This window comes from Oncorhynchus tshawytscha, unplaced genomic scaffold (assembly GCF_018296145.1).
Source record: "Oncorhynchus tshawytscha isolate Ot180627B unplaced genomic scaffold, Otsh_v2.0 Un_contig_465_pilon_pilon, whole genome shotgun sequence".
Taxonomy (NCBI): Eukaryota; Metazoa; Chordata; class Actinopteri; order Salmoniformes; family Salmonidae; genus Oncorhynchus; species Oncorhynchus tshawytscha.
This window is the reverse complement of record NW_024609588.1, coordinates 6,836-28,506: the sequence shown is the minus strand read 5'-3', so window position 1 is coordinate 28,506 and position 21,671 is coordinate 6,836. Positions and strand designations below refer to the sequence as shown.

The window sequence follows — 21,671 nt, the reverse complement described above, 5'->3', positions numbered from 1 at the left end:
TTGTGTTGGTCATTTTAACAAGTAAAACTTTATTGTACTGATACTCAAGTTGCAAAATATGACACTTTGTGTTTTATTGTTTTTCTTTTCATGTGGTGGTATTAGACAGGGTCTTTAAACACCTCCCTTTGGAGTGCTGAGGATCCTATAGGGCTGCTGCAGTCCCCAACTTTCCCCAAATTATCACTTTTCCCAGAAATCCTGGTGGAAGGAGTCCCGGAGTTCCTGCTTATTCCCCTCATATTCCCAGGAATCTTCCAGCCAGGATTTGTGTAAAACCAGGGAATTAAGAATTGTGTGATCCCAGTCATATGGTTTAAAAAGACTACAGGCCTTATGTATTTTCCTAGAAAGTGCAACAGTATGTATATAGTACATATATATACACCAGCATTGTGCCTGTCCACGGCTGAGAGGAGGATGGCCTAGAAATACATTGAGGAGACTGTGAATGAGGGGATAAACAGCGGTCCACGGGTTGCGTCCCAAATGGAACACTGTGCCCTACTTTGTGCACTACTCTTGGCCAGAGAGCTCTATAGGCCTGGGTCAAAAGTAGTGCACTAAGTAGGGAATATGGTGCCATTTGGGACCTGCCCTATGATATTAGGCGACGGAACACGACATTAAAGAGTAGAAGAGAATATGGAATTGTATTCAAAGGAGAAGAGTGTTAAGACAATGTAATTATAATAATAATAGTAATAATGACAATATAATGTTATTTTCAAACCTGGACAACGGAGTCAGAGCATGTAATGACACCTTTCTAATAGAAGATGTTAAATGAGTTGTGATGTGTTTAACGTGAGAATGAGTAAACTACGAGGCTGGATTTGACAGAAGGAATGAGTTGTGATGTGTTTAACGTGAGAATGAGTAAACTACGAGGCTGGATTTGACAGAAGGAATGAGTTGTGATGTGTTTAACGTGAGAATGAGTAAACTACGAGGCTGGATTTGACAGAAGGAATGAGTTGTGATGTGTTTAACGTGAGAATGAGTAAACTACGAGGCTGGATTTGACAGAAGGAATGCAGGTCATTAAGAAGACAGAACATGAACTGGTTCCACGACGCTCAGTTGATAAGAGCATCACGACACGAGAGGTTCAATTCCCGCTGGGCACACCCAGACAACAGAACCCCTGACCGTCGCGTTGGAAAGAAGTATCTGCTATGTGCCTTATTATTATTATTATTATTATTCATCTGAATGGAACTAGTGTCAAGACAGAAGTGTACAGTTGAGTGTATGTATTAACACAAGGACAGGAAGAACACACCACACTGGAAACAATAACATCAAGACCTTCTGTAGCTTCCTCAAGCTTGGTCCACCGGGGGGATGACGACACACGCCAAGGGGGGTAGGAGAGGGGGAGGGTGGGGGAGGTGAGTGCAGAGTGTTGTGCGTTTGTCCCAAATGGCACCCTATTCCCTTTAGAGTGCACTACTTTTGACCAGAGCCCATAGGGTTCTGGTCGAAAGTAGTGCACTATTTAGGGAACAGGGGTCCATTCAGAACAAATACCAGTATGTGTGGAGCAATATGCTAGCCTAGTACATAGGAGACAGTTGTTACAGAGACAGGCGCCTGTCCCAATATGGTAGTTAGGAGACAGTTGTTACAGAGACAGGCGCCTGTCCCAATATGGTAGTTAGGAGACAGTTGTTACAGAGAACGGCCCTGTCCCAATATGGTAGTTAGGAGACAGTTGTTACAGAGACATGTGCCTGTCCCAATATGGTAGTTAGGAGACAGTTGTTACAGAGACAGATGCCTGTCCCAATATGGTACTTAGGAGACAGTTGTTACAGAGAATTGCCCTGTCCCAATATGGTAGTTAGGGGACAGTTGTAAAGGGGATGTCCCTGTCCCAATATGGTAGTTAGGAGACAGTTGTTTCGGAGACAGGTGCCTGTCCCAATATGGTAGTTAGGAGACAGTTGTTACAGAGACAGGTGCCTGTCCCAACATGCTAGTTAGGAGACAGTTGCTACAGAGAATTTCCCTGTCCCAATATGGTACTTAGGAGACAGTTGTTACAGAGAATGGCCCTGTCCCAATATGGTAGTTAGGAGACAGTTGTTACAGAGAAAGGCCCTGTCCCAATATGGTAGTTAGGAGACAGTTGTTACAGAGAACGGCCCTGTCCCAATATGGTAGTTAGGAGACAGTTGTTACAGAGACAGGTGCCTGTCCCAATATGGTAGTTAGGAGACAGTTGTTACAGAGACAGATGCCTGTCCCAATATGGTAGTTAGGAGACAGTTGTTACAGAGAATGGCCCTGTCCCAATATGGTAGTTAGGAGACAGTTGTTACAGAGACAGGTGCCTGTCCCAATATGGTAGTTAGGAGACAGTTGTTACAGAGAATGCCCTGTCCCAATATGGTGTTTAGGAGACAGTTGTTACAGAGAATTGCCCTGTCCCAATATGGTAGTTAGGAGACAGTTGTTACAGAGAATTGCCCTGTCCCAATATGGTAGTTAGGAGACAGTTGTTACAGAGAATTGCCCTGTCCCAATATGGTAGTTAGGAGACAGTTGTTACAGAGAATGCCCTGTCCCAATATGGTAGTTAGGAGACAGTTGTTACAGAGACAGGTGCCTGTCCCAATATGGTAGTTAGGAGACAGTTGTTACAGAGAATGGCCCTGTCCCAATATGGTAGTTAGGAGACAGTTGTTACAGAGAATTGCCCTGTCCCAATATGGTAGTTAGGAGACAGTTGTTACAGAGACAGGTGCCTGTCCCAATATGGTAGTTAGGAGACAGTTGTTACAGAGAATGGCCCTGTCCCAATATGGTAGTTAGGAGACAGTTGTTACAGAGAACGGCCCGGTCCCAATATGGTAGTTAGGGGACATTTGTTACAGAGAATGTCCCTGTCCCAATATGGTAGTTAGGAGACAGTTGTTTCAGAGACAGGTGCCTGTCCCAATATGGTAGTTAGGAGACAGTTGTTACAGAGACAGGTGCCTGTCCCAATATGGTAGTTAGGAGACAGTTGTTACAGAGACAGGTGCCTGTCCCAATATGGTAGTTAGGAGACAGTTGTTACAGATAATGGCCCTGTCCCAATATGGTAGTTAGGAGACAGTTGTTACAGAGACAGGTGCCTGTCCCAATATGGTAGTTAGGAGACAGTTGTTACAGAGAATGGCCCTGTCCCAATATGGTAGTTAGGAGACAGTTGTTACAGATAATGGCCCTGTCCCAATATGGTAGTTAGAGACAGTTGTTACAGAGACAGGTGCCTGCCCCAATATGGTAGTTAGGAGACAATTGTTACAGAGACAGGTGCCTGTCCGAATATGGTAGCTAGGAGACAGTTGTTACAGAGAATTGCCCTGTCCCAATATGGTAGTTAGGGGACAGTTGTAAAAGAGAATGTCCCTGTCCCAATATGGTAGTTAGGAGACAGTTGTTACAGAGACAGGTGCCTGTCCCAATATGGTAGTTAGGAGACAGTTGTTACAGAGAATGGCCCTGTCCCAATATGGTAGTTAGGAGACAGTTGTTACAGAGAAAGGCCCTGTCCCAATATGGTAGTTAGGGGACATTTGTTACAGAGAATGGCCCTGTCCCAATATGGTAGTTAGGAGACAGTTGTTTCAGAGACAGGTGCCTGTCCCAATATGGTAGTTAGGAGACAGTTGTTACAGAGACAGGTGCCTGTCCCAATATGGTAGTTAGGAGACAGTTGTTACAGAGACAGGTGCCTGTCCCAATATGGTAGTTAGGAGACAGTTGTTAGACAGTTGTTACAGAGACAGGTGCCTGTCCCAATACAGAGACAGTTGCCTGTCCCAATATGGTAGTTAGGAGACAGTTGTTACAGAGACAGGTGCCTGTCCCATTATGGTAGCTAGGAGACAGTTGTTACAGAGACAGGTGCCTGTCCCATTATGGTAGTTAGGAGACAGTTGTTACAGAGACAGGTGCCTGTCCCATTATGGTAGTTAGGAGACAGTTGTTACAGAGACAGGTGCCTGTCCCATTATGGTAGTTAGGAGACAGTTGTTACAGAGACAGGTGCCTGTCCCATTATGGTAGTTAGGAGACAGTTGTTACAGAGACAGGTGCCTGTCCCATTATGGTAGCTAGGAGACAGTTGTTACAGAGACAGGTGCCTGTCCCATTATGGTAGCTAGGAGACAGTTGTTACAGAGACAGGTCCCACTCCAACACTCCATAAAGGATGAAACATAAAAATACACTACATAATAAATAAATAACAGTAGAAAAACACAAATGGGACAGAAAAGGCAACACTGCTGGTTTACTCTCCTCTCTCATCTTCTCTCCGCATCTTCTTCTCTCCTCTCTCTTCTTCTCTCCGCATCTTCTTTTCTCCCTCTCTTCTTCACTCCGCATCTTCTCTCCCTCTCTTCTTCTCTCTGCATCTTCTTCTCTCCCTCTTCTTCTCTCCCTCTTCTTCTCTCCCTCTTCTTCTCTCCCTCTTCTTCTCTCCCTCTTCTTTTCTCCCTCTTCTTCTCTCCGCATCTTCTCTCCCTCTCTTCTTCTTCTCTCCGCATCTTCTCTCCTCTCTCTTCTTCTCTCCGTCTTCTTCTCTCCCTCTTCTTCTCTCCGCATCTTCTCTCCCTCTCTTCTTCTTCTCTCCGCATCTTCTCTCCCTCTCTTCTTCTCTCCGCATCTTCTTCTCTCCCTCTCTTCTTCTCTCCCTCTCTTCTTCTCTCCCTCTCTTCTTCTATCCCTCTCATAGCTGGTGCTTGTGATTCAACAGGAGACAGTACTCCAGTCTACCTTCCCTCTCTCTCCCTCCCTCCCTCCCATCTCTTCTCCCTATCCTTCCTTCCTTCCTTCCTTCCTTCCTTCCTTCCTTCCTTCCTTCCTTCCTTCCTTCCTTCCTTCCTTCCTTCCTTCCTTCCTTCCTTCTCCCTCCTCTTCCCTCTCCTTCTCTATCTTCTTCCTTCAATCCCTCTCTCTCTGGTTGGGTCTAGAAGTCAGTGAACTCCTTGGCACACTGTTCACTGATGGAGACTCTGATCTCCTCCTCTTCGTACTCCTCAAAGTTGCTGGTGTCACCTGGGCCTTTGAACTTAGGAACGAACGGGGCCTCCACCTACACACACACACACACACACACACACACACACACACACACACACACACACACACACACACACACACACACACACACACACACACACACACACATACACACAGGAAGAGGAAGAGGAAAATCTATCAAACAATCATCGCATTTTACTAAACCAGATTCCTGTAAAATTATCATATTGAAACTTAGCAATACATTTGTTTACATGATATTCATTTAGCTCTAAACCAGAGCTCCTTACGGGAGAAATGAGGGTTAAGTGCCTTGATCAAAGGGTATTTCTGTCCTTTTGAGAAAGTTACCTGGAATTGTACTGTACACTGCATATCAGTTAGACCCCTCACCTTTATCTGGTATACTGTACACTGCATATCAGTTAGACCCCTCACCTTTATCTGGTATACTGTACACTACATATCAGTTAGACCCCTCACCTTTATCTGGTATACTGTACCCTGCATATCAGTTAGACCTCTCACCTTTATCTGGTATACTGTACCCTACATATCAGTTAGACCCCTCACCTTTATCTGGTATACTGTACCCTACATATCAGTTAGACCCCTCACCTTTATCTGGTATACTGTACACTGCATATCAGTTAGACCCCTCACCTTTTATCTGGTATACTGTACCCTACATATCAGTTAGACCCCTCACCTTTATCTGGTATACTGTACCCTACATATTTGTTAGACCCCTCACCTTTATCTGGTATACTGTACCCTACATATTTGTTAGACCCCTCACCTTTATCTGGTATACTGTACCCTACATATCAGTTAGACCCTCACCTTTATCTGGTATACTGTACCCTACATATCAGTTAGACCTCTCACCTTTATCTGGTATACTGTACACTGCATATCAGTTAGACCCCTCACCTTTATCTGGTATACTGTACCCTACATATCAGTTAGACCCCTCACCTTTATCTGGTATACTGTACCCTACATATCAGTTAGACCTCTCACCTCTCACCTTTATCTGGTATACTGTACCCTACATATCAGTTAGACCTCTCACCTCTCACCTTTATCTGGTATACTGTACCCTACATATCAGTTAGACCTCTCACCTCTCACCTTTATCTGGTATACTGTACCCTACATATCAGTTAGACCTCTCACCTCTATCTGGTATACTGTACCCTACATATCAGTTAGACCTCTCACCTCTATCTGGTATACTGTACCCTACATATCAGTTAGACCTCTCACCTTTATCTGGTATACTGTACCCTACATATCAGTTAGACCTCTCACCTTTATCTGGTATACTGTACCCTACATATCAGTTAGACCTCTCACCTTTATCTGGTATACTGTACCCTACATATCAGTTAGACCTCTCACCTTTATCTGGTATACTGTACCCTACATATCAGTTAGACCTCTCACCTTTATCTGGTATACTGTACCCTACATATCAGTTAGACCTCACCTCTCACCTTTATCTGGTATACTGTACCCTACATATCAGTTAGACCTCTCACCTTTATCTGGTATACTGTACCCTACATATCAGTTAGACCCCTCACCTTTATCTGGTATACTGTACCCTACATATCAGTTAGACCTCTCACCTCTCACCTCTATCTGGTATACTGTACCTACATATCAGTTAGACCTCTCACCTCTCACCTTTATCTGGTATACTGTACCTACATATCAGTTAGACCTCTCACCTTTATCTGGTATACTGTACCCTACATATCAGTTAGACCCCACCTCTCACCTTTATCTGGTATACTGTACCCTACATATCAGTTAGACCTCTCACCTCTCACCTTTATCTGGTATACTGTACACTACATATCAGTTACACCTCTCACCTTTATCTGGTATACTGTACCCTACATATCAGTTAGACCTCTCACCTCTCACCTTTATCTGGTATACTGTACACTACATATCAGTTACACCTCTCACCTTTATCTGGTATACTGTACCTACATATCAGTTAGACCTCTCACCTTTAGCTGGTATACTGTACCCTACATATCAGTTAGACCTCTCACCTTTATCTGGTATACTGTACCCTACATATCAGTTAGACCTCTCACCTTTATCTGGTATACTGTACCCTACATATCAGTGACCTCTCACCTTTATCTGGTATACTGTACCCTACATATCAGTTAGACCTCTCACCTTTATCTGGTATACTGTACCCTACATATCAGTTAGACCCTGGTATACTGTACCCTACATATCAGTTAGACCCCTCACCTTTATCTGGTATACTGTACCCTACATATCAGATAGACCCCACCTCTCACCTTTATCTGGTATACTGTACCCTACATATCAGTTAGACCTCTCACCTTTATCTGGTATACTGTACCCTACATATCAGTTAGACCCCTCACCTTTATCTGGTATACTGTACCCTACATATCAGTTAGATCTCTCACCTCTCACCTTTATCTGGTATACTGTACCCTACATATCAGTTAGACCTCTCACCTTTATCTGGTATACTGTACCCTACATATCAGTTAGACCCCTCACCTTTATCTGGTATACTGTACCCTACATATCAGTTAGACCTCTCACCTTTATCTGGTATACTGTACCCTACATATCAGTTAGACCTCTCACCTTTATCTGGTATACTGTACCCTACATATCAGTTAGACCTCTCACCTTTATCTGGTATACTGTACCCTACATATCAGTTAGACCCCACCTCTCACCTTTATCTGGTATACTGTACCCTACATATCAGTTAGACCCCACCTCTCACCTTTATCTGGTATACTGTACCTTATCATTAGACTGGTATACTGTACCCTACATATCAGTTAGACCCTCACCTTTATCTGGTATACTGTACCCTACATATCAATTAGACCTCACCTCTCACCTTTATCTGGTATACTGTACCCTACATATCAGTTAGACCTCACCTCTCACCTTTATCTGGTATACTGTACCCTACATATCAGTTAGACCCCTCACCTTTATCTGGTATACTGTATCCTACATATCAGTTAGACCCCACCTCTCACCTTTATCTGGTATACTGTACCCTACATATCAGTTAGACCCCACCTCTCACCTTTATCTGGTATACTGTACCCTACATATCAGTTAGACCCCACCTCTCACCTTTATCTGGTATACTGTACCCTACATATCAGATAGACCCCACCTCTCACCTTTATCTGGTATACTGTACCCTACATATCAGATAGACCCCACCTCTCACCTTTATCTGGTATACTGTACCCTACATATCAGTTAGACCTCTCACCTTTATCTGGTATACTGTACCCTACATATCAGTTAGACCTCTCACCTTTATCTGGTATACTGTACCCTACATATCAGTTAGACCTCTCACCTTTATCTGCTATACTGTACCTACATATCAGTTAGACCCCCTCACCTTTATCTGCTATACTGTACCCTACATATCAGTTAGACCTCACCTCTCACCTTTATCTGGTATACTGTATCCTACATATCAGTTAGACCTCTCACCTTTATCTGCTATACTGTACCCTACATACCAGTTAGACCCCTCACCTTCATCTGGTATACTGTACCCTACATATCAGTTAGACCTCTCACCTCTCACCTTTATCTGGTATACTGTACACTACATATCAGTTACACCTCTCACCTTTATCTGGTATACTGTACCCTACATATCAGTTAGACCCCACCTCTCACCTTTATCTGGTATACTGTACACTACATATCAGTTAGACCCCACCTCTCACCTTTATCTGGTAGACTGTACACTACATATCAGTTAGACCCCACCTCTCACCTTTATCTGGTAGACTGTACACTACATATCAGTTAGACCCCACCTCTCACCTTTATCTGGTATACTGTACCCTACATATCAGTTAGACCCCACCTCTCACCTTTCTCTGGTATACTGTATCCTACATATCAGTTAGACCCCACCTCTCACCTTTATCTGCTATACTGTATCCTACATATCAGTTAGACCTCTGACCTTTATCTGGTGTACTGTACCCTACATATCAGTTAGACCCCACCTCTCACCTTTCTCTGGTATACGGCGATCCAATCAGTGGTGGCAAACCACTTGTGTCCCTTGATGTCGTTGACGCCGTTCTTCAGGTTGCCATAGCGCTTGGTCAGGTCCACCTGTAGTAGATTCCTCAACAGATCCTTCAGGTCAGAGCTGAAGTGGGAGGGGAAACGCACCTGGGGGAGGAGAGGAGAGGAGGAGTGGTGGTGTGGGGGGAGGAGAGGGGGAGAGGGGGGAGTGGGTGGTGTGAGAGAGTAGAGAAGGAGATGGGGGGGGGAGGAGAGGGGGAAGAGAGGTGAGGGGGAATAGAGGATGAGGGGGAGGGGTAGTGGTAGTGTGGGAGAGTAGAGAAGGAGATGGGGGGGAGGAGGAGAGGGGGAGGGAGGAGTGGTGGTGTGGGAGAGGAGAGAAGGAGATGGGGAGGAGAGGAGAGGGGGAAGAGAGGAGAGGGGGGGGAATAGAGGAGGAGGGGAAGGGGGAGAGTAGTGGTAGTGGGGAGAGTAGAGAAGGAGAGGGGGGTGTGGGAGGAGAGGAGGGCAGAGGAGGGGTGAGGGGGTGTGGAGAGGAGAAGATGGGGGAGGAGAGGAGGGCAGAGGAGGGTGAGGAGGAGAGGGGAGGAGGAGAGGAGGGAGGGTAGAGAGGGGAGGAGAAGAGGGAGGGTGGAGAGATGTTAGAAGGAAGAGGCAAACCAGGTTCTCATCTCAGTGCTGATCTAAAATTACTAGACAGGCAAATATACATATATATATATATACATACACACACTACCGTTCAACAGTTTGGGGTCACTTAGACATGTTCTTGTTTTTGAAACAAAAGCACATTTTTTGTCCATTCATTTGGGGTCACTGAGACCCCATTTGGGGTCACTGAGACATATTTCACTAAGGTGTATTGACTTCTGACTTCGACTGTGTATATATACACTGCTCCAAAAAATAAAGGGAACACTTAAACAACACAATGTAACTCCAAGTCAATCACACTTCTGTGAAATCAAACTGTCCACTTAGGAAGCAACACTGATTGACAATAAATTTCACATGCTGTTGTGCAAATGGAATAGACAACAGGTGGAAACTATAGGCAATTAGCAAGACACCCCCAATAAAGGAGTGGTTCTGCAGGTGGTGACCACAGACCACTTTTCAGTTCCTATGCTTCCTGGCTGATGTTTTGCTCACTTTTGAATGCTGGCGGTGGTTTCACTCTAGTGGTAGCATGAGACGGAGTCTACAACCCACACAAGTGGCTCAGGTAGTGCAGCTCATCCAGGATGGCACATCAATGCGAGCTGTGGCAAGAAGGTTTGCTGTGTCTGTCAGCGTAGTGTCCAGAGCATGGAGGCGCTACCAGGAGACAGGCCAGTACATCAGGAGACGTGGAGGAGGCCGTAGGAGGGCAACAACCCAGCAGCAGGACCGCTACCTCCGCCTTTGTGCAAGGAGGAGCAGGAGGAGCACTGCCAGAGCCCTGCAAAATGACCTCCAGCAGGCACAAATGTGCATGTGTCTGCTCAAACGGTCAGAAACAGACTCCATGAGGGTGGTATGAGGGCCCGACGTCCACAGGTGGGGGTTGTGCTTACAGCCCAACACCGTGCAGGACGTTGGGCATTTGTCAGAGAACACCAAGATTGGCAAATTCGCCACTGGCGCCCTGTGCTCTTCACAGATGAAAGCAGGTTCACACTGAGCACATGTGACAGACGTGACAGAGTCTGGAGACACCGTGGAGAACGTTCTGCTGCCTGCAACATCCTCCAGCATGACCGGTTTGGCGGTGGGTCAGTCATGGTGTGGGGTGTCATTTCTTTGGGGGGCCGCACAGCCCTCCATGTGCTCGCCAGAGGTAGCCTGACTGCCATTAGGTACCGAGATGAGATCCTCAGACCCCTTGTGAGACCATATGCTGGTGCGGTTGGCCCTGGGTTCCTTCTAATGCAAGACAATGCTAGACCTCATGTGGCTGGAGTGTGTCAGCAGTTCCTGCAAGAGGAAGGCATTGATGCTATGGACTGGCCCGCCCGTTCCCCAGACCTGAATCCAATTGAGCACATCTGGGACATCATGTCTCGCTCCATCTACCAACGCCATGTTGCACCACAGACTGTCCAGGAGTTGGCGGATGCTTTAGTCCAGGTCTGGGAGGAGATCCCTCAGGAGACCATCCACCACCTCATCAGGAGCATGCCCAGGCATTGTAGGGAGGTCATACAGGCACGTGGAGGCCACACACACTACTGAGCCTCATTTTGACTTGTTTTAAGGACATTACATCAAAGTTGGATCAGCCTGTAGTGTGGTTTTCCACTTTAATTTTGAGTGTGACTCCAAATCCAGACCTCCATGGGTTGATAAATTGATAATTTATCATTTTTGTGTGATTTTGTTGTCAGCACATTCAACTATGTAAAGAAAAAAGTATTTAATAAGAATATTTCATTCATTCAGATCTAGGATGTGTTATTTTAGTGTTCCCTTTATTTTTTTGAACAGTATATATATATATATATATATTGTTTCTATGTACTGTATTTCTGATGAATTTGATGTTATTTTAATGGAGAACAAATGTGCTTTTCTTTCGCCAAAAAAAGAAGAAGATATTTCTCAGTGACCCCAAACTGTTGAACGGTAGAGCATATAGAAATACATATATATATGCCTTAAAATGGTTTCACTTGGGTCAAACGTTTCAGGTATCCTTCCACAAGCTTCCCACAATAGGTTGGGTGAATTTTGGCCCATTCCTCCTGACAGAGCTGGTGTAACTGAGTCAGGTTTGTAGGCCTCCTTGCTCTCGCACGCTTTTGCAGTTCTGCCCACACATTTTCTATAGGATTGAGGTCAGGGCTTTGTGATGGCCACTCCAATACCTTGTCTTTGTTGTCCTTCGGCCATTTTGCCACAACTTTGGAAGTATGCTTGGGGTCATTGTCCATTTGCGACCAAGCTTTAACTTCCTGAAATAAGTCTTGAGATGTTGCTTCAATATATCCACATCATTTTACTGCCTCATGATGCCTTCTATTTTGTGAAGTGCACCTGTCTCTCCGGCAGCAAAGCATCCACACAACATGATGCTGCCACCCCCGTGCTTCAAGGTTGGGATGGTGTTCTTCGGCTTGCAAGCCTCCCCCTTTTTCCTCCAAACATAACGATGGTCATTATGGTCAAACAGTTCTATTTTTGTTTCATCAGACCAGAGGACATTTCTCCACAAAGTATGATCTTTGTCCCCATGTGCTGTTGCAAACCGTAGTCTGGCTTTTTTATGGCGGTTTTGGACTAGTGGCTTCTTCCTTTCTGAGCAGCCTTCAGGTTATGTTGATATAGGACTCATTTTACTGTTGATATAGATACTTTTGTACCTGTTTCCTCCAGCATCTTCACAAGGTCCTTTGCTGTTGTTCTGGGATTGATTTGCACTTTTCGCACCAAAGTAAGTTCATCTCTAGGAGACAGAACGAGTCTCCTTCCTGAGCGGTATGACGGCTGTGTGGTCCCATGGTGTTTATACTTGCGTACTAATGTTTGTACAGGTGAATGTGGTACCTTCAGGTGTTTGGAAATTGCTCCCAAGGATGAACCAGACTTGTGGAGGTCTACAATTTTTTTTCTGAGGTCTTGGCTGATTTCTTTTGATTTTCCTATGATGTCAAGCAAAGAGGAACTAAGTTTGAAGGTAGGCCTTGAAATACATCCACAGGTACACCTCCAATTGACTCAATTGATGTCAATTAGCCTATCAGAGGCTTCTAAAGTCATGACATCATTTTCCTGGAATTTTCCAAGCTGTTTAAAGGCACAGTCAACTTAGTGTATGTAAACTTCTGACCCACTGGAATTGTGATACAGTGAATTATAAGTGAAATCATCTGTCTCTACGCCATTGTTGGAAAGATGACTTGTGTTATGCATGAAGTAGATCTCCTAACCGACTTGCCAAAACTATAGTTTGTTAAAAATACATTTGTGGAGTGGTTGAAAAATGACTTCAACTATATATATATATAACTATATATATATAACTATATATCTATATATATCTATATCTATCTATATATCTATATCTATCTACATCTATATATATCTATCTATATCTATATATATATAGTGTAGGGTAGGGAGAAGTCCCAAATGGCATCCTATGCCCTAAATAGTGCACTACATTTGAACAGGGCCCCATAGGGATCCATCCTAGGAGTGTCAGAACACTGAAGCACTGTGTCCAAAGAGAGACTACCCAGGGATGCAAACGGGTCACTTTTAGGCGACACTCAGCGTCTCTATAGAAGAGGTGTGAACAGATCCTCTTCCTGTGTGACCCAACCTTCTCTGACAGCTGTGTCATCACTCCACGCAACACACTTTGTTCCTGACTGGGACGTCTGGAATGCAACACGAGTTGTGTTTCTGAAATAATGCTGTGATTATAGTCGATATATTATAGTTGCATGTATGTTTCAATAGCGCAAAGTATTACACACAAAGTTATTAAAGTTAGCTAGCTATGATCTCAGCTCAGCAATGTCACGCCAATGGGCCCTGGTCAAAAGTAGTTCATACAGGGAAACGGGTGATATGGCCCTGGTCAAAAGTAGTTCCCACAGGGAAACGGGTGATATGGCCCTGGTCAAAAGTAGTTCCCACAGGGAAACGGGTGATATGGCCCTGGTCAAAAGTAGTTCCCACAGGGAAACGGGTGATATGGCCCTGGTCAAAAGTAGTTCCCACAGGGAAATGGGTGATATGGCCCTGGTCAAAAGTAGTTCCCACAGGGAAACGGGTGATATGGCCCTGGTCAAAAGTAGTTCCCACAGGGAAATGGGTGATATGGCCCTGGTCAAAAGTAGTTCACCAGGGAAACGGGTGATATGGCCCTGGTCAAAAGTAGTTCCCACAGGGAAACGGGTGATATGGCCCTGGTCAAAAGTAGTTCCCACAGGGAAACGGGTGATATGGCCCTGGTCAAAAGTAGTTCTCACAGGGAAATGGGTGGGGCCCTGGTCAAAAGTAGTTCCCACAGGGAAACGGGTGATATGGCCCTGGTCAAAAGTAGTTCCCACAGGGAAACGGGTGATATGGCCCTGGTCAAAAGTAGTTCCCACAGGGAAACGGGTGATATGGCCCTGGTCAAAAGTAGTTCACACAGGGAAACGGGTGATATGGCCCTGGTCAAAAGTAGTTCCCACAGGGAAACGGGTGATATGGCCCTGGTCAAAAGTAGTTCCCACAGGGAAACGGGTGATATGGCCCTGGTCAAAAGTAGTTCCCACAGGGAAACGGGTGATATGGCCCTGGTCAAAAGTAGTTCCCACAGGGAAACGGGTGATATGGCCCTGGTCAAAAGTAGTTCCCAGGGAAATGGGTGATATGGCCCTGGTCAAAAGTAGTTCCCACAGGGAAACGGGTGGTATGGCCCTGGTCAAAAGTAGTTCCCACAGGGAAACGGGTGATATGGCCCTGGTCAAAAGTAGTTCACACAGGGAAACGGGTGGTATGGCCCTGGTCAAAAGTAGTTCAAAAGTAGTTCCACAGGGAAATGGGTGATATGGCCCTGGTCAAAAGTAGTTCACACAGGGAAACGGGTGATATGGCCCTGGTCAAAAGTAGTTCACACAGGGAAACGGGTGATATGGCCCTGGTCAAAAGTAGTTCACACAGGGAAACGGGTGATATGGCCCTGGTCAAAAGTAGTTCACACAGGGAAACGGGTGATATGGCCCTGGTCAAAAGTAGTTCACACAGGGAAACGGGTGATATGGCCCTGGTCAAAAGTAGTTCCCACAGGGAAACGGGTGATATGGCCCTGGTCAAAAGTAGTTCCCACAGGGAAATGGGTGATATGGCCCTGGTCAAAAGTAGTTCACACAGGGAAACGGGTGATATGGCCCTGGTCAAAAGTAGTTCACACAGGGAAACGGGTGGTATGGCCCTGGTCAAAAGTAGTATACACAGGGAAACGGGTGATATGGCCCTGGTCAAAAGTAGTTCACACAGGGAAACGGGTGATATGGCCCTGGTCAAAAGTAGTTCCCACAGGGAAACGGGTGATATGGCCCTGGTCAAAAGTAGTTCCCACAGGGAAACGGGTGATATGGCCCTGGTCAAAAGTAGTTCCCACAGGGAAATGGGTGATATGGCCCTGGTCAAAAGTAGTTCCCACAGGGAAACGGGTGATATGGCCCTGGTCAAAAGTAGTTCCCACAGGGAAACGGGTGATATGGCCCTGGTCAAAAGTAGTTCACACAGGGAAACGGGTGGTATGGCCCTGGTCAAAAGTAGTATACACAGGGTAACGGGTGATATGGCCCTGGTCAAAAGTAGTTCACACAGGGAAACGGGTGATATGGCCCTGGTCAAAAGTAGTTCACACAGGGAAACGGGTGATATGGCCCTGGTCAAAAAGTAGTTCCCACAGGGAAACGGGTGATATGGCCCTGGTCAAAAGTAGTTCACACAGGGAAACGGGTGATATGGCCCTGGTCAAAAGTAGTTCACACAGGGAAACGGGTGATATGGCCCTGGTCAAAAGTAGTTCCCACAGGGAAACGGGTGATATGGCCCTGGTCAAAAGTAGTTCCCACAGGGAAACGGGTGATATGGCCCTGGTCAAAAGTAGTTCCCACAGGGAAACGGGTGATATGGCCCTGGTCAAAAAGTAGTTCACACAGGGAAACGGGTGATATGGCCCTGGTCAAAAGTAGTTCACAGGGAAACAGGGCCCTGGTCAAAGTTCGGGTGATATGGCCCTGGTCAAAAGTAGTATACACAGGGAAACGGGTGATATGGCCCTGGTCAAAAGTAGTTCACACAGGGAAACGGGTGATATGGCCCTGGTCAAAAGTAGTTCCCACAGGGAAATGGGTGATATGGCCCTGGTCAAAAGTAGTTCACACAGGGAAACGGGTGATATGGCCCTGGTCAAAAGTAGTTCCCACAGGGAAATGGGATATGGCCCTGGTCAAAAGTATGGCCCTGGTCAAAAGTAGTTCACACAGGGAAACGGGTGATATGGCCCTGGTCAAAAGTAGTTCACACAGGGAAACGGGTGATATGGCCCTAGTCAAAAGTAGTTCACACAGGGAAACGGGTGATATGGCCCTGGTCAAAAGTAGTATACACAGGGAAACGGGTGATATGGCCCTGGTCAAACACAGTAGTCAAAAGTAGTATACACAGGGAAACGGGTGATATGGCCCTGGTCAAAAGTAGTATACACAGGGAAACGGGTGATATGGCCCTGGTCAAAAGTAGTACACAGGGAAATGGGTGATATGGCCCTGGTCAAAAGTAGTATACACAGGGAACGGGTGATATGGCCCTGGTCAAGAGTATTCATAAAGGGAAACGGGTGATATGGCCCTGGTCAAAAGTAGATCCCACAGGGAAACGGGTGATATGGCCCTGGTCAAAAGTAGATCCCACAGGGAAACGGGTGATATGGCCCTGGTCAAAAGTAGTTCCCACAGGGAAACGGGTGATATGGCCCTGGTCAAAAGTAGTTCCCACAGGGAAACGGGTGATATGGCCCTGGTCAAAAGTAGTTCCACAGGGAAACGGGTGGTATGGCCCTGGTCAAAAGTAGTTCCCACAGGGAAACGGGTGATATGGCCCTGGTCAAAAGTAGTTCCCACAGGGAAACGGGTGGTATGGCCCTGGTCAAAAGTAGTTCCCACAGGGAAACGGGTGATATGGCCCTGGTCAAAAGTAGTTCACACAGGGAAATGGGTGGTATGGCCCTGGTCAAAAGTAGTTCCCACAGGGAAATGGGTAATATGGCTCTGGTCAAAAGTAGTTCACACAGGAAACGGGTGATATGGCCCTGGTCAAAAGTAGTTCACACAGGGAAACGGGTGATATGGCCCTGGTCAAAAGTAGTTCACACAGGGAAATGGCCCTGGGTGATATGGCCCTGGTCAAAAGTAGTTCACACAGGGAAACGGTGATATGGCCCTGGTCAAAAGTAGTTCACACAGGGAAACGGGTGATATGGCCCTGGTCAAAAGTAGTATACACAGGGAAACGGGTGATATGGCCCTGGTCAAAAGTAGTTCACACAGGGAAACGGGTGATATGGCCCTGGTCAAAAGTAGTTCCCACAGGGAAATGGGTGATATGGCCCTGGTCAAAAGTAGTTCACACAGGGAAACGGGTGATATGGCCCTGGTCAAAAGTAGTTACACAGGGAAACGGGTGATATGGCCCTAGTCAAAAGTAGTTCACACAGGGAAACGGGTGATATGGCCCTGGTCAAAAGTAGTTACACAGGGAAACGGGTGATATGGCCCTGGTCAAAAGTAGTATACACAGGGAAATGGGTGATATGGCCCTGGTCAAAAGTAGTATACACAGGGAAACGGGTGATATGGCCCTGGTCAAGAGTATTCATAAAGGGAAACGGGTGATATGGCCCTGGTCAAAAGTAGATCCCACAGGGAAACGGGTGATATGGCCCTGGTCAAAAGTAGTTCCCACAGGGAAACGGGTGATATGGCCCTGGTCAAAAGTAGTTCCCACAGGGAAACGGGTGATATGGCCCTGGTCAAAAGTAGTTCACACAGGGAAACGGGTGATATGGCCCTGGTCAAAAGTAGTTCCCACAGGGAAATGGGTGATATGGCCCTGGTCAAAAGTAGTTCACACAGGGAAACGGGTGATATGGCCCTGGTCAAAAGTAGTTCACACAGGGAAACGGGTGATATGGCCCTGGTCAAAAGTAGTTCCCACAGGGAAACGGGTGATATGGCCCTGGTCAAAAGTAGTTCACACAGGGAAACGGGTGATATGGCCCTGGTCAAAAGTAGTTCACACAGGGAAACGGGTGATATGGCCCTGGTCAAAAGTAGTATACACAGGGAAACGGGTGATATGGCCCTGGTCAAAAGTAGTTCACACAGGGAAACGGGTGATATGGCCCTGGTCAAAAGTAGTTCCCACAGGAAATGGGTGATATGGCCCTGTTCAAAAGTAGTTCACACAGGGAAACGGGTGATATGGCCCTGGTCAAAAGTAGTTCCCACAGGGAAATGGGTGATATGGCCCTGGTCAAAAGTAGTTCCCACAGGGAAACGGGTGATATGGCCCTGGTCAAAAGTAGTATACACAGGGAAACGGGTGATATGGCCCTAGTCAAAAGTAGTTCACACAGGGAAACGTGATATGGCCCTGGTCAAAAGTAGTATACACAGGGAAACGGGTGATATGGCCCTGGTCAAAAGTAGTATACACAGGGAAACGGGTGATATGGCCCTGGTCAAAAGTAGTTCACACAGGGAAACGGGTGATATGGCCCTGGTCAAAAGTAGTTCCCACAGGAAATGGGTGATATGGCCCTGGTCAAAAGTAGTTCACACAGGGAAACGGGTGATATGGCCCTGGTCAAAAGTAGTTCACACAGGGAAACGGGTGATATGGCCCTGGTCAAAAGTAGTTCCCACAGGGAAATGGGTGATATGGCCCTGGTCAAAAAGTAGTTCACACAGGGAAACGGGTGATATGGCCCTGGTCAAAAGTAGTTCACACAGGGAAACGGGTGATATGGCCCTGGTCAAAAGTAGTATACACAGGGAAACGGGTGATATGGCCCTGGTCAAAAGGCCCTAGTTCACACAGGGAAACGGGTGATATGGCCCTGGTCAAAAGTAGTTCCCACAGGGAAATGGGTGATATGGCCCTGGTCAAAAGTAGTTCACACAGGGAAACGGGTGATATGGCCCTGGTCAAAAGTAGTTCCCACAGGGAAATGGGTGATATGGCCCTGGTCAAAAGTAGTTCACACAGGGAAACGGGTGATATGGCCCTGGTCAAAAGTAGTATACACAGGGAAACGGGTGATATGGCCCTAGTCAAAAGTAGTTCACACAGGGAAACGGGTGATATGGCCCTGGTCAAAAGTAGTATACACAGGGAAACGGGTGATATGGCCCTGGTCAAAAGTAGTATACACAGGGAAATGGGTGATATGGCCCTGGTCAAAAGTAGTATACACAGGGAAACGGGTGATATGGCCCTGGTCAAGAGTATTCATAAAGGGAAACGGGTGATATGGCCCTGGTCAAAAGTAGATCCCACAGGGAAACGGGTGATATGGCCCTGGTCAAAAGTAGATCCCACAGGGAAACGGGTGATATGGCCCTGGTCAAAAGTAGTTCCCACAGGGAAACGGGTGATATGGCCCTGGTCAAAAGTAGTTCCCACAGGGAAACGGGTGGTATGGCCCTGGTCAAAAGTAGTTCCCACAGGGAAACGGGTGGTATGGCCCTGGTCAAAAGTAGTTCCCACAGGGAAACGGGTGATATGGCCCTGGTCAAAAGTAGTTCACACAGGGAAACGGGTGGTATGGCCCTGGTCAAAAGTAGTTCCCACAGGGAAATGGGTGATATGGCCCTGGTCAAAAGTAGTTCACACAGGGAAACGGGTGATATGGCCCTGGTCAAAAGTAGTTCACACAGGGAAACGGGTGATATGGCCCTGGTCAAAAGTAGTTCCCACAGGGAAATGGGTGATATGGCCCTGGTCAAAAGTAGTTCACACAGGGAAACGGGTGATATGGCCCTGGTCAAAAGTAGTTCACACAGGGAAACGGGTGATATGGCCCTGGTCAAAAGTAGTATACACAGGGAAACGGGTGATATGGCCCTGGTCAAAAGTAGTTCACACAGGGAAACGGGTGATATGGCCCTGGTCAAAAGTAGTTCCCACAGGGAAATGGGTGATATGGCCCTGGTCAAAAGTAGTTCACACAGGGAAACGGGTGATATGGCCCTGGTCAAAAGTAGTTCACACAGGGAAACGGGTGATATGGCCCTGGTCAAAAGTAGTTCACACAGGGAAACGGGTGATATGGCCCTGGTCAAAAGTAGTTCACACAGGGAAACGGGTGATATGGCCCTGGTCAAAAGTAGTATACACAGGGAAACGGGTGATATGGCCCTGGTCAAGAGTATTCATAAAGGGAAACGGGTGATATGGCCCTGGTCAAAAGTACATCCCACAGGGAAACGGGTGATATGGCCCTGGTCAAAAGTACATCCCACAGGGAAACGGGTGATATGGCCCTGGTCAAAAGTAGTTCCCACAGGGAAACGGGTGATATGGCCCTGGTCAAAAGTAGTTCACACAGGGAAATGGGTGATATGGCCCTGGTCAAAAGTAGTTCCCACAGGGAAACGGGTGATATGGCCCTGGTCAAGAGTATTCATAAAGGGAAACGGGTGATATGGCCCTGGTCAAGAGTATTCATAAAGGGAAACGGGTGATGTGGCCCTGGTCAAGAGTATTCATAAAGGGAAACGGGTGATGTGGCCCTGGTCAAGAGTAGTTTGTAAAGGGAAAGGTGCCACTTGCAACACAACCTAGTGAAACCTAGTCAGTATGCTAGTTTAGCTTTTCCCCTCTCTGACTACAACTCCGGGTAAACTATCCCAAACCCAGAGCCCTCAGCCTCGCTAACACACGTGACCACTCTCCTTAACAACGCGCCAACCAGTTGTGCTATAGAAAAGCATCCTATTCGATAGCTCCATTGGCAACATTTGAAGCTAGCTATGGAGTGATCTCACGTACTTATGTCCATTACACTGGCCCAGCTCACCTTCCCAGAGACGATCTTTTCGTAAATTTGTATGGGCTGGTCAGCGAAGAAGGGAGGATAACCGGCTGCCATCTCATAGACCAACACACCCAATGCCCACCAGTCTACCGCCTTGTTATACCCCTGGAGAGGGAGAGAGAGGAGGGGAGGGGGAGGGGGGGAGGAGGGGGGGAAGGGGGGAATGAGGGGAGGGGAGGGGGAAGGAGGGGGGAAGGAGGGAAAGGAGGGAGGGGGAGAGGGAGGGAGGGAGGTAAAAGAGGGAGAGAGGAGATTTAACATGTTGAGTGTTACATTGAGGTTTGGAGGTAGAGAGAGAAAGTAACTGAGGTCTGTAGTAAAGTAATGCCTCAGGGACAGCTGCCTCCTCCATTTTGATACCAGTAAAGTAGTTGCACAGAATCCCATTCAGTGCTAAGCCACTGGGCCTCCATTGCGGCTCACCTTGCTGAGGATGATCTCTGGGGCAAGGTACTCTGGGGTTCCACACAGTGTCCAGGTTCGACCTTTCACACGCTTAGCAAAACCAAAATCTGTCACCTGAGAGAGAGAGTGACCATTGAAAATACAACCCAGATTTATTTGCACATCTATAACACTGTACATAGCCATAATGACATTTGAAATGTCTCTATTCCTTTGAAAATTCTGTGAGTGTAATGTTTTCTGTTAATTTTTGATTGCTTATTTAACTTTTGTTTATTATCTATTTTACTTGCTTTGGCAATGTTACCATTTGTTTCCCATGCCAATAAAGCCCTTTGAATTGAGAGAGAGACAGGAGGAGGGAAATATTTAGTAATAAAGACACAGTAGTTACGCAGTAGTTAAATAGTGGCTTCAGAGGAATCTGCAGTACCACTGTTCCCCACTAGGGGGAAGCAGAGACTGCACTATAAACCACTGTTGTAGAGCCTGGTACACAGACATATACAGTAAGCGCATGTAATATAGAACCCTTTCCAGTACG

At 46.5% G+C, this 21,671-nt stretch overlaps 1 protein-coding gene across 1 annotated transcript; it reads right to left on the bottom strand.

Moving 5' to 3' along the window:
- Window positions 1–4,919: 4,919 nt before the first annotated feature.
- LOC121845215 (cAMP-dependent protein kinase catalytic subunit alpha-like) lies at window positions 4,920–21,241 on the bottom strand (the record flags this gene model as incomplete). Its single annotated transcript, XM_042316081.1, has 4 exons — window positions 4,920–5,092; window positions 9,115–9,279; window positions 20,705–20,827; window positions 21,146–21,241. Coding segments are annotated over 4 exons (510 nt in total), but the record flags the coding sequence as incomplete, so codon positions are not given.
- Window positions 21,242–21,671: the final 430 nt, after the last annotated feature.